Raw genomic sequence first — 14,209 nt, 5'->3', positions numbered from 1 at the left:
AACAGAACAAAAGAACTCACTTTAATTCTGGACAAAAACATGGTTGCTCTTACAGTAGAGAGGTACTGTTGTACAGCCCTGCCAGGAATTCTGGGCCTATTGGCTTAGCAAGGAGACAACTGTAAATGCTGAGTTAAAACTCAGGACTGGTGTTCTACCCATGCTGAGATGCCCCAATACAAACTCTCTCCTGGAAAAGTCTGGTGTAACATGTGGCCATAACTGTTACTTCTGCCTATTTCCATTGTCTGGTTTCCCAAATGGGCCAGTCTAGTCTCTCCTGTTTCCAGCTTCCCACCGTCTTCGTGAGGCCCATACTTTCCATAAGTAAGGACAAGGCTTAGGTGATGTGAGTGGCCAGGAGGTTAAAACAGTCCCACACCAAGGCTATTCAGTGTTTGATTCTCTAACCAGTGGCATCTGTAGGTTCCCCAAAATAGTTCCTCTGCAAAGATCTGTATATCAGGAGAGTGGAGTTAGTCATGTACACATCTCACCTAGGTGAATTAAATTTTGTGTTTGGCAAATAAATAAATAAAGAGTGAGATATCAATAATGTTTTACATAGTTTTAGGCAATTCTGGCTGTCATTCCTGCAGTAAGCACAGGGCAGGGAGACATGGTACTGTGGTTCCATGACCTCAAACCTCTCAGCTATGTCGGCATCCCAAGGTTCTAAGTAAAATTCTAGTCTATAAAGGCATGTACACTTTTCTCAACATTTTAGTTCATCTGATATTAGCCAAATATGGGACCAAAAAAATAGAAATAAAAGACAATATCAAAATGAACCAAAAAGAGTGACTTGTTTCATTGTTGAAGGGTGGCTCACTGTACCGGGCTCCACTAAGAAAAGCTACCCATCATATGTTATGGGTAATTTAAGAGGTTTTTTTCAACCGTAAATTTTATTATTGTCCAAATTCACCTCATATTCTACCTCATACCGTAACTCCCGTTTCAGACACAACTTCACTGTACTACAAGATGCACATGCTTTTAATGTGACAATATTCTTTTCTGATCCTGCCCAGACACAGGTCTTGGAAAATCTTAGGAGGACAACTAGCTCTCAAGGAATACTATTAGAAGAAGGCAAGTGGTGTGCTGATAACTATTTCACAGCTGGCTTGCTAGGAGGGGACACAAAAAGGCCTGATTTGTAGCCTTTGCCAATTTCCATGGTGTAAATACTCCCATCATTACCAATTTTGACTTCCCAATTTCCCATCACTGTACAGGGCATTGGGACAGAGGTGCACAGCAGGCTCTTGCTAGCTGGTACAAGCTGACATGGTGTGGGGACTTGGGAACACCACTGGAAGGTCCTCCTAAGTCTGTGTTACTTCTAATCTGGTCTCATTCGTTTCTTCCTGACTGAATTCCTTATCCCTATTCAGTCAGGCTTGGGATTCTGACCTCTCTATGAAGTTTTGTAGCTCTGAAGCGCTCCATTTAATCACCCCCCCAAACACCTCACTCAATCACACATCTATGTCCACTTGTCACAGTGTCATTTAGAAGGAGTGGAAAAATAAATCTACATCCAAATATTCCTTTTGAAATAAAAATAAAAGCTGTTTCAAAAAACCAGAATGGGAGCAGTAAAAAGGCAGAGTAGAGCTCATCTAGTATAACCCTCACATTAGATGAATAAACCAAAGCAGAGAAAGTAGTTAAACCATGTGCTCAAGGTCACATGGTTGGTTAGTCGTGCAACTAGCTCCCAGGAGCCCAGAGAACTCTCTTCATTGTATCACTCTGCCTCTTTCCAAAGCTATGCATTCATTGTTTCTAAGGTGTGTGAGGTGTGGAGATGCAAGAACTACTGTCAGCTCTTCCTGATGTGGAAAGCAGAAGTTCCTGGCCAGGTGCCAGAAAATGTCCCAAGAAGAAGATATTCACTTCACAGGTTGTTATTCTGGCCATCCTCTTCTTGTGGGTCTTTGGTTGGTTCCAAGGCTAGATTTGCTTGTCTTTTATTAAAGTCCCTTTTTACTCTTAAAAGGAAAAAAAGAAAGAGGGCTTATTCACTGAAAAGAGAAAAGATTTAAGCTTTTGAAAGGACAGCATTATGGCCCACAATAAAGAGGCATGAAACTGTCTTAAAAATGTCATTGATTTTAAATGTTTAAGTCCTAGTTCCTCTGCTTTTTCCATAAACAGAAACTTGATGCTAGCTAAGCTCGTTTATCTATTACAATTTTTGAAATTTCTTACAAGAAAAAAAGGTTTCTGAAATTTCCAAATGTTCTATTATAGAGATGCATCATTATTATAATTAGAATAAAAATGTTTCAAAACATGTTATTAAGGCTTTGCAAGTAAAGTCTGGCTGAAACACTACATCATTTGCTGGGCTGCTGTTCTTCTAGGAGCTACTTACTTTTCTCTGTTGAAAATTATGAACTCCTTTTGGACAGATTCAAGGTGCTCTTGAAGAAGGCATGTCTTCCAAGGGAACATTGAAAAAAAAAATAGAGGTATAGTTAGCAGACCAACCAGGATCATCAAACAGCCAATAACCTATTGAATGTCTACTGAATGGGCCAAATCAAAGCACCAGTGTGTACTCAAAATGGATGTTATCTGAAAGTTTGTAGCAGGAGCGAGATCCCAACCAGAGTAATAAAGGAGCTAATGAGAAAGAAACACAAAGAAGATAAAAATACGTCAACACTTTGCTCTCCACAATGAAACTGCAAGGAAGGCCTGAGTTATGGTTTATGAACTTGGTGTCTTTCAGCTCAAAAAGAAACCATAACTTTAAGGCGGGGGTGTGGGGGGTGGGGGGTGGGGTCCAAGGGTTTATTAAGCTGGTTACTTACTCACCTCTCATCTCCTAGCCCTCATGTGAAAGGTTTAGAGGTTCTACTTGGATTTAATAAATAGACTAGAAATATCTCTTCACGATGAATTCTGATCGAATGTTCCCCTGAACAACTGTGCTGGGGTTGATTAACTAGACTTCAGGTGCAGTGAGCAGAACTGTCTTTATTTCTGACTTTCTCACAGACATGTGAAACATTTCTTTGACATTTCACTGTCTGGCTTTCAACACCTATCAGCGACTTTTCCATCATCATGAGAAAATGTAACCTTAAAAAAATGATATTCATGAGGCCCAGGACAGTGTCAGCCCCAGATCCAATGTTTTTTAAAAAATCTGCAGCAAAGTAAATCTAAATTACTTCTGATGAAAAATATTCTTCTCTAAGGAAAACAAAATATCGTGTTTTTTTTTAAATCTAGGAATTAGAAAATACTAAGTCCTGAAGTATTGGAGAATTTTCTTTCTTTCCCAAGCAAATGTTTAAGTGGTAGGGAACTATAAAAAGGAGAGGACGGTCAGAGATGGGGGAGGGCAGCAAGACAAAGGAGAGAAAAAAAGATTCTGCCACGTTTCACTCTTATTCTCAAATGGGGGTACTTGTAACCCAGAGAGTTTCTAGTATCATGGGGGACATGAAGCTACCGGAGGAACATAAGCTGATACAGCCCCTTAGGGAAGCAGCTTCACGCCGAGATTGTAGGAAAACTAGGTGTTCAGCTTCTCCATGCATTCGCAAGGCAGCAAAAGCAGGGTGCTGAGAGGACCGCCCAACAGAAGCTCTCAAATGATTTGCAGCCATCGTGAAGGCTCCCCTGATCCTAAATTTGGGGGGAGACCTGCTCACCTGAGGGGAATCACATTTCCTCATCTCCTTCTCCTTCTTTGCCAGACGCTTCTTTTTCTTGTGAAGAGGTTTGGCCTCCAAAATCATTTCCTCGAGTTCAAAGGTGGGGTCGCAATTCAGCCTGCCTTTCTGCAAGGAAGATAGGTTGGCTGACTCCTTAGGTTTGGGTGTCATTCTCAAAACACACCAGGCGGGATGTGGAGAAAAACACACGGTCCTAAGGGATCGGCCCAAGGATAGTAACCTGGGATTCCCACTCGCGGTTTGGGGTCAGGTATTTTCGGCTTTCGCTTTTCACATTCTTTAATATTTTGTTTATGTGTCTAAATTCCCAGTGAGCCTCCAGTGAGTCAGAAATGAAATCAAATGACAATAATTTTTCTAAAGTTTGAGCTTTTGGGTTATGTTTCTCAAAGCACGTTCTCACGATTATGTAGATGAGAATCACCTGCGTTGTTTGCTCACCTCCCCAGTTCCCACCTAGATTTACCGAATCTGTGGCGCAGAAAACTGTGCTTTTAACAAGCTCCCCAGGTGATTCAGAGTCACACTCAAGTCAGAACCATTACGTAGCGCGTCTGCGGAGGAGGCGTGGACGGTAAGTGCGGTGCGTGGAGGCGTCGCATCGGAGTGGAAGCCACAGGAGGTGGTGCCTAGCTCTCCCGCAGTGTCATGTGTCAACCTGCCCCTACTGGACCCTGCAAAGTAGCCAGGTAAGCCCTTGATCCCACCCTCCTGTTGCTCCATAAGGTAGCGATTCCCCATCCCAGAATTCCAGCCCACGGCCCTCTCTCTCCCCTCACTGTGCACTTTCTCGCGACCCACCCACCAGAGTGTCTCTCTTTGCTGCTTACACACGAAGGGTCACAGTCACACATGCCCACAGCAAGCACCTGGCTTAAGAACAGAAAACTCCGAATTGTCTCTACAGGCCCCTTAAAAAGTCATTATTCTGCCCATCTACCTGCAACTGAGTGTGTAGCATCAGGCTGTGGGAAGAGAGAAAGAGCCAGAGGCCTGGCTTGGGCCCCTAGGCCTCCGCCCTTGGACTCCAGCCTTTACCAGTGGTCTGCAGTAAGCCACAAATGTCCCTTGGCCAGGGACTCAGGCAGTGGGAATTAGTTCCCTTTGGCTCTTAGTTGTTAGGAATATAGTTCCCTGCATTGAACTACCGCGTTTCCCCGAAAATAAGACCTAACCGGAAAATAAGTCCTAGCATTTTTTTTCAGGAAGACATCCCCTGAACATAAGCCCTAATGCATCTTTTGGAGCAAAAATTAATATAGGACACGGTCTTATTTTCAGGGAAACACAGTACCAGGGACGAGGGGTGAATGGTAAAAATAATTCCTCACGTCAATCCCAACAGTTTTCAATCCTTTGACTCAGAACTTCACGGATACAAATTTCTACATCTTTGGAATCAGAGAACGCATTGTTCTTTCAATGAGCAGATTCCTGGAAATGACTACAGCAGGTCTTTGAAGTTGTTTCGTATAATGTTGATGAGATGCATAGGAACTTAACTCTTGGTTATATCAATCAGCCTGTGGTAACGTTGGTTTCTTTAAGCGGTATTTCTCTTAAAGTCAGAGAACCTGTGACGTTAAGTGAGGACTTATGCGTTATTATGTATTAGGAGGATTAGGGCTTCTTTCCAAAAAAAAGACGTGCCACGAAAGGTGGTTAGGAGCTAGAACTGCAGACACAGACAGTACTGGATTAGAATCCCAACTCGGCCACTTGCTACCATGTGACTTTGGTGGCCAATTCACCTGTGTGTGTCTCAGTTTTCTCATCTGTAAAATAGAGATTTGGCCTGTCGAACTACACTGGTGTGGTTATGTGATGAGACCGGGTGTGTATGTGGCACACAGAGTAACATGCACTGAGTGAGGGTTATTAAGGTTTTGGTAGGGTTGACTCACGTTAGGAATAAAACCTGGAATGAGCCTCTTCTGCAAAACCGCATCCCAGTTTGTATCATTCATATATGGGAAGTTCTGAACGTCAGACAAGTGAGAAAACCGTTGGTCTGGATTAGGTTCAAGTAACTGCCAATGGAATACAAACATTAAGATCACGAGGAAGGTCAAAACGGGGCAAAAAATCATACAAGTTCCCTTTAAATGTTTTCAAGCGTAGGTTTGAAGGAAACAAGGCAGTGTCCCCTTCCCTAACCCCCTAAACAAATAACACAGATAATGCATACATAAGCAATGTAGTAATGCATGGTTAGAATGAATTCTAGGTTGGTTTCTGCAATGTGGTGATTGAAAATAGCGTGCCCTACTGAGTCAAACCTATCTTTGATAGCTGATTCCTGTACTTACTAACTGTGGGCAAGTTTGTTCTGTAAATCTCCATTTATCTGTCTGTAAGAAGGAGGATAATAACCTATTTAATAATATTGTGGCTAAGGTTAAATGAGGCATGTATATAAAGTGCCTAAGAGAAGGTCTCTTCTTATGAGGTAGTGAATGTGCATACTGTTCTATGAAGGAAATTCATCTCCCACTAAAAATTTCAGCTGTTTTTACAGCTAATCAAAGTATATTGGAGGTGACACAGATAAGATATCATTAAGGTTACTGTTATGGTTCTGAGTTTTAGGAACTGAGATTAAAGATGTTTTTCTCCCTTAACCACTCCAGAGCCAACATTGCATCAAATAGAAAATGACTCAAATGGAAAATGTCAGTTCCATTGGAGAATTGTCTTGGAGGTGACAACCAGAGATCATCAGGGTGGAATTTTGGGGTAAAAGAGCTGTCTTGGAACTTAGGAAAACATGCTTATGGGAAATGACCCCCCCTGGTTCTTCATCTTTGACGTTACCAATGGCAATGTCCCTATTCCAAACCAGGGAACTTGACCCATAGACAAGAGACACAGGTTGGAATCCTTGGCCCTGACCAGCTGGCCTGGGCAGTTGTTTTGTCTTTGAAAGAAGCCAATCTCCTCCTCTTCGGCTCCACATTCTTTCTTTCACGGAATCATGCAATACATACTATTGAGATCCTGCTACAATTGTTCTTAATCTTTTTTGGTGAACATGGGCAACTTGAAAATCTGATGAAAGCTATGGATGTCAATAATTCAAATGCCAAATTTTGCCATCCGTCAGGCTCTGTATTAGATGCCGAGAATACAATGGGGAACAAGTCAGATGGGGACCCTCCCTTATAGGACTTAAAGGACATTGGTCGTTAACCCAAGAATCACACACCTACAATGTATAATTTCAAATTGTGCAAAATGCTATGAAGGGAAGACATCCCTGTGTGAAGTGACACTAGAGGTAGGCTTCCCGAGGAAGTGATCACTTGAGCTGAGATCTAAAGCTGTGCTTTTCAGACTATGTAGAAGGGCCAGTTATTTGTTGGTTCATTTGTTGAATTTCCATCACATTGAAACCAGAATGTCGTGTCCTTGTGCGCGGCTAGCATGCAGCTCCACACCATGCACAATTTGTGACTTGAATTCAACATCACCAAATAGGCTTGTACCCTGTTCAATGAGATGAGTCTACTGACCGTGTACTTAGTAGAGGCATCAGTGATACCAAATTATTAATACTATAAAAACTTCTAAATATTTCTCTTAATTTCTGTACTTGTCATGGACCTGTAGGAAACAATTCATGGACTTGAACCAGTCAGTGAATCACATTGAGTAACACTGGTCTAAAGGAGGGAGCTCGGAGAGCTGGGGAGGGTGACAGTGTCCTAGGCAGAGGGGTGAGCATGTGCAAAAGGCCTGTGGTGGGAGACTGATATAAAAGGGTGAGGAGGCAGAGGGGAAACAGAAGAGAAAAAAAGGTCAATGCAATTGATGTGAAATCAAAAAGGGGAGAAAAGTAAAAAGGCTTGAGGGGTAGTTAGAACCTTTATACCATACAAATTATTTTGATCTTTGATCTTTCATACAAGTATTTTGAACAATGGGAAGACAATGAAGTTTGCTTGACCAGATCACTGTGGGGCAGAATGGAGAACAGAGGGAATATGTAAAAGTGTACAGGGGAAAACCAGCTATAAGCAAGACTTGGTGGCAGTATGAATAGGAAGATAACAGTGGAGATGGAGAGAGGTGATAGATTCAAAAGATATTTAAAAGGTCAAGTTACAGAACTTGGTGATGGATTGGATATGGAGATGATGAATGATTTCTGGTTTCTGGTTTGCATAAGTGGATGGAGGCAGAGGCTAGTTACGGAGAAAGGGAACATTGGAGAAAATCCAGGAAATTAAAAACTCCATTTTGGGCACACTGAGTTTGAGATGGGTTTGGGGCATTCAAGAGGACATGTATATTATCTCAATGAAGCCAGGTATTTGAAAGCTGTTAGCTGCAAATCCCACTCTGGAAATGTATATCATCACGATTGCTTCCAATATTGTATAGTAGCTTCTAATCTCAAACCAGAGAGCATGCTTTTTTATCACTTCCGTTTGTCATGCAGTCCTTCTTACCTTTTTAAGAAGTGACACCATTTCCTGTGACCAGGCAGAAGGATAAGTCACGATAGCTGTCTCAAACATGTGTGCAATTTCCTTGCTGGAAGAATTGGAGCGAATATGATATGGTCGCTTCAGGGAGAAAAGAAGTAAAAGTCTTCATTTTTATAGGGTAAAAGAAAAAAATTTGCAAATGTTTCCAAGCTAAATTTTCAACCAGTAAAATCTCAGTATCATTTTCTAATCTCTTCTAGCTGGTTGTTGTGTTGTTATGCATACATGGTCCAGTGTAACCAGACCTCTTACTTAAAAACAACAACAACAACAACCAGAAATCTAGAGTTTCTTGCGAAATCTCAGAATTTTTAAAAGTTGGTAATTCCTCTGGGCCAAAGAAAACATTCCCATGGGCTAAACCCATCACTGAGATGCCAACTTGGAACTGTTTTGTAAGGTAACTTACATAAGTATTTACATAAGGTATCTCAGTAAATGGGAATTTTAAAGAGCTATTATTTAAGTGTCGATTATAAAGAGATCCAGAGTTTTACCACATACCTCTTTTCACTTGTTCAAATCATAGTAAATTCAGAACAGAAAGTTAGCCAGAAAACTTCAACCCCTATCCCAAATGCTACGAATACCTGGTTTATGGGGTGAAGTAGAAAGTTTTATGATGAGACAAAAATATTTTTACTTCTGGGGGAATCAAGTTTGTTTATAGTTTTAACTTTGGGGGGAAAAAACGAAAACAAACAAAAACGGTGATTTTATTAGTTTTCACAAGTGTCCAGTAGAGGGCAGCTTTTACCTATAGTAAATCTATTTCATAAAGGAATCATTAATGCTGCGATTTTCTCTTTTATGTGAGCTACTTAAAGCCAGAGATTATAACATACTCATGTTTTGCCCATGGACCTACCACCTAGTAGGTGCTCATTACATGTTTGTTGAATTAAAAAAATTTCCACATTAGATTAAGCAGCAAGACAGTTAGTATATATATGTACGTGTACGAAGTGCCTGGCCCTTTTGAGATACTTAGTCAATGACTGGGGACTGATAAAGTCCTCCATTTTCCCCAACTTAGTTCAGTATCTTCCCTGTTGCCATTAGTACTAAAAGGTCATGTAATTAAGTGTTTGAGCTCTGAAGGCAAAAGAATTTGAGGGCTCATTGGAGTCATTCAATTTGAGTTTCAATTCCTTCATCTGTAAAATGAACCAGCTCATGAGACTGTTGGGGAAATTTAATGGCATGATATATGTAAAATTCTCAGTACAGTGGCTAATATATATTAGACACAATACAGGAGAGATTTTTGATTATTACTGACACAGTGTAAAAAGGGTAGATAGAAACGTGAATAGTGAACAGTAAGATGAGTCATCAATAAAGGTCATATAAAGAAAGACTTAACTGCACACATGGCATTTCTGTGTCAGTCTCAGGGAACCATGAAGTGCTAAAAGGAAATGAGCCAAACTTTATTTTTTATGCAAGGTTTAAAAATATCTGCCACATATTTTCTTCCCTTGAGACTGAATAAAGGACCATAGCTAATCCATTTATCTCCATAAAGATGTAGGGGAAATAACCCATGTAACTCAATTATCAGAAAAGGAGTGCTGGGTACGCGCTCATCATCATCAGTGTTTATTATTTCCTAGCCAAAGGACACTGAGTTACTACAAGTAATTCATTCATTGGATATTGTTAAGAGTTGGGGCAGGCTTGGCATACTCAAGCTTCCACGGCTGTATGTGTGTGCACATATATTGTTTTCTTTTTTCTAATTTTCTTCTTTGGTTCATTGCTGCTTCTTAACCTACTGTTTCTTCACCATATAAAAACACAAAATTATTGGATAAATGAATAATTAACTGATGAATGCCACAAGGAACTGGTTTAAGAGTGTTTTCATTTACTTGACTGAATTTAATGCTTATTAAATTATTACTATTAAATTATTACTATTATTACTATGACTGAATTTAATACTTATTAAAAATCCTCTTGGCCCGTCAGCTTATTAAAAATAGTCAAACTGCCTTTGTCTTATACAATAACTTATTTTTCTAGTTCTAAACTTTTTAAATCCATGTTAATTCACCAACTACTAGAATTCTATATTTACCTATTTATCAAATATTTATCAAATGCCTACTATATTCCATATGTTCCATCCAGCACCTCTGTCGGGCATCGGAGAGACCATGAAGTACAAGACAGACATGATTTCTGTGTTGGTGGTGCCTACCATCTACTTATGGAAACCACAAATAAATGAAATATATACTATTAACAAAAATTACAGTGTGCAATCTCAGGATATATCAAATGATTCTAAGTCAGCATATAAATTAAGATGAGCATATAAAGAATAAGCAAGGTGGAAAAGGTTAAATGTTAGATGGGAGAAAATGATGTGCTGTGATTATAGTCATACTTTGGGAGTACAAAAGAGTTATAGGTAAGGATGTCCACTTAGTGCAAAACTGCGTATGTCCCTATCATACGCTAATACATCTGGATAATACAAAACTAGAAAGAATATGGACCTTGCTTTTATGATGGCAGCAACAGCTGGGAGACAGAGATGACAAAGTAGGTTGGTAGCTATTGGGACCCCATTCATCAAGACTGTGAGCAAGTTTAGAAACCATGGGGATGTTTACAAGCACATTTCTCTTGGAGGCATATATTTTTCTGTAAGTAAGAGTTTGTAAAGGAGGAGAAATTATTGTTTAGCACCCTTCCTCTGTGGTTTAGTTGTGTTGAGGGTTGTAATTAAATGTTGGTGTTTCATTTCTTCAGCTTAGCTATATGTTGAAACATAATTACATACAGCCTTCTTGGTGATCTTTTTCTAGAATGTGTCAGAATTGATTTGTAGTGACTTGTTTCTCCATTCATTCAATGTGCATTTATGTGCCTATTTAAAATTAAATACTGTGATATTACTAAGGTACGCAAGATACATACTTCACCTTTAATGAATTGACAATCTAATAATATAGAGGAGATAAAAACACACACATTTATATACCTAGAAAAATTTACAAGGACAGTGTATTTACAAAATGAATTTAATCCTAAAAAAGTAATAAAATAAATTTAGGTGTTTGGATGTAGAAAGTTCTACAGTTTATTTTAAGTGGAAAAAAGTCTCAACAAAAAGACATAGCATAATTCTGTTTTTGCTGAAACAACAATAACAATGCACATATGTGTATATGAGAATAGATTATCCTTATAAGAACAGAAAAGGTTTGGAAGTGAATGCAGCAAACTATTAATTCTGGACGGTGGGATTAAAAGGTCATAGGAGGGTTTAACTTTTTTAATTTGGAATTTTCTTTGCCTTAGAGGATCTGGTTGATTTTACCTTCATTTTTGTGCTTCCCTATATTTTCCAATAATTTTAAATTCAGAAGGGTCATAAGAGAGATAAAGTACATAAATATTGGGAAGAGATACAGATTACTTTACTTAGAGATCAGACAGTCTCTTCACAGAAGTTGCCATGTTGTCATGGGCCATAAGAATGGGTAGGATTTGAATATGAAAAGACGTGGAGAAAGGTCTTCCTCACAGAGAAATTTGGGAGAGTCCAATAGCATGTTCTTTTCCAGAAATGATCAATATACATTGGATGTAAAGATTCTGAAAAGTCTGCAATTAAGACACATTCTTAACTTTATTCAAACTCAATTTAGCAATTCCCAAACTTATTTGAAGACTGTTTTTTTGTTGTTGTTGTTGTTTGTTTGTTCATTTGTTTTTAAGAAGACCAGACTTACCTTGGGAAATATCTTTATAGGCAAAGGAACAAGAGTAAAAAAGCCCAAGATGCCTTGAGAGACGAGGAAGTTCATAAAGAGTCAGAGTCATTCAAATTGCAGCAAAACCTGAAAAATTTACCTGGTTCTAAAGGGCAAAGAATGCCAAGCTAAGATATTTGAAGACTGTTTGTATTTGTCGGGTGTGTGTGTGTGTGTGTGTGTGTCTGTGTCTGAGTCTGAGGGTGAATATGTGAAGCATTGGGAACAAAAGCATTTTTTTTTACATGAAAATTCAAGACATGGAAAAAACCTAAGTTTCTGTCAACAGATGAATGGATAAAGATGTTACATCTATCTATCTATCTATCTATCTATCTATCTATCTATCTATCTATCTATCTATATACCTCTACACAGAGGGTGCCAAAAAAATGTATACACATTTTAAGAAAGGAAAAAACTGTATTAAAATCGTAATACTCAACACATACCAATGACAAAAATGAATACAAGTCACGTATATACATTTTTTTGGCAACCTCTGTGTATTTATATACACTATATATATATATATATATATATATATATATATATATATATATATTTATATATATATATGTATATATATATACACATACACATATATAGTATATAGATATAGATATATGTAGATATACCCATATATATGAGATATGTATGTCTCATATATATGGGTATATCTACATATATCTATATCTATATACTATATATGTGTACGTGTATATATATATATATATATATATATATATATATATACACACACATACATATACCATGTTTCCCCGAGAATAAGACCTAGCCGGACAATCAGCTCTAATGCATCTTTTAGAGCAAAAATTAATATAAGACCCGGTCTTATTTTACTATAATTACTATATAAAACCAGGTCTTATATTAATTTTTGTTCCAAAAGATGCATTCGAGCTGACTGTCCGGTTAGGTCTTATTTTTGGGGAAACACGGTATACATATATCATATATATGTGATTATATATATATATATATATATATATATATATATATATACACACACACACACACATATATATATGTATATATATATGCTGTTTGTGACAACATGGATGGACCTTGAGGCACTATGCTATAAGTGAACTAAGTCAGACAGAGAAAGACAAATATTGCATAGCATCACATATATGTGGAATCTGAAAAAAGGAAAAGGTCAAACTCATAGAAACAGAGAAAAGATGTTACCAAGGGCTGGGGGGTGGGGGAAATAGGGACAGGTTGGTAAAAGGATGCAAACTTGCAGCGATAACATGAATAAGGTCCGAGGATCTAATGTAAACCATGGTGACTAAAGTTGATAACACTGTATTGTATAATTAAAATTTGCTAAGAAAATAGAACTTAAATGTACACACACACACGCAAGTTCAGAAACCTAACAGTCACTTTTCTTTACCTTTCTAAAGCAAAAAAAAAAAAAAAAATGACAACGTTGATACATCAGATAGACAACATGGAACTACCAGGGGAGGGAGAAAAAATACTTTCTCAGTAAAATTCTTCCTAGTCATTTTCTTAGTTTAAGAAATGTATCTTTTGTGTAAGAAATGTTTGTTTATAAAGGAAACTATTCTAACTTGCCACTGAATCCGCAACTTAGGAGCCAAATGACAGACAGGTATCCAGCAAGACAGGACATGAATTGTGTTATATTAATAATTCACACTCGCCTTGGGGAAATGTGTCTGAATTAGAGTCCTGAACTGTGACTGCAAAATGCTTTTCTAACAACAAACAAATATATTTATACAAAATATTTAGTGAGGTGTATGGATTTTCCCTGTCTGGGACTTTGTAGTCTCCATATTCATTTAATTTTATCTGCGTTATTCAATGTGAATGCACATGTTGGGTCCCATTGGTAGGAGAGTGAATGAATGTGCAGAAATCCCAAGGGTTGTTATCAGCTTCGTATGACATAGTTGCTTTCACCTCTCAAACTGCTTGATTTTTAGAAAAAAAAAAAAAAATCCACCTTTTCATTCTAAAAATGGAACTTGCTGGTAGAATAACCAAAGAGAAATGTGATTCTACTATACCCGGCCTCTCAGCAGCTCATATGCTGTCACTCCCAGGGACCACCAGTCAACGGCAAAGGAATAGCCCGCTTCTCTTCTGGAGTTGAACATCTCAGGTGCTGAAAACACGGAAAAGTCAGATCTGTTTTATTCCCTGAGACATTAACAAATCTATTTTTCCAATGTGGTCCTCCAAAGGC

At 38.4% G+C, this 14,209-nt stretch overlaps 1 protein-coding gene across 3 annotated transcripts in view; it reads right to left on the bottom strand.

Moving 5' to 3' along the window:
- The window catches only part of STK32A (serine/threonine kinase 32A), a 98,243-nt gene continuing 84,034 nt past the window's right edge, over positions 1-14,209 (bottom strand). Inside the window, exons 8-13 of one of the 3 annotated variants that reach the window (XM_088798693.1) lie at positions 14,031-14,128; positions 8,153-8,269; positions 5,606-5,731; positions 3,678-3,806; positions 2,387-2,451; positions 1-2,000 (exon numbers count right to left, since the gene is read on the bottom strand). In XM_088798693.1, coding sequence (XP_088654819.1) covers positions 1,907-2,000; positions 2,387-2,451; positions 3,678-3,806; positions 5,606-5,731; positions 8,153-8,269; positions 14,031-14,128 — 629 coding nt within the window. In that variant the 3' untranslated portion in view covers positions 1-1,906. The remainder of the gene's footprint in view (positions 2,001-2,386; positions 2,452-3,677; positions 3,807-5,605; positions 5,732-8,152; positions 8,270-14,030; positions 14,129-14,209) is intronic. The other 2 variants (XM_019739131.3, XM_019739132.3) reach the window with 2 other exon arrangements.

The sequence above is a fragment of the Rhinolophus sinicus genome, chromosome 5 (genome assembly GCF_057876585.1).
Source record: "Rhinolophus sinicus isolate RSI-liver-muscle chromosome 5, RSI-T2T, whole genome shotgun sequence".
Classification (NCBI taxonomy): Eukaryota; Metazoa; Chordata; class Mammalia; order Chiroptera; family Rhinolophidae; genus Rhinolophus; species Rhinolophus sinicus.
This window is presented reverse-complemented; position numbering and strand designations above follow the sequence as displayed.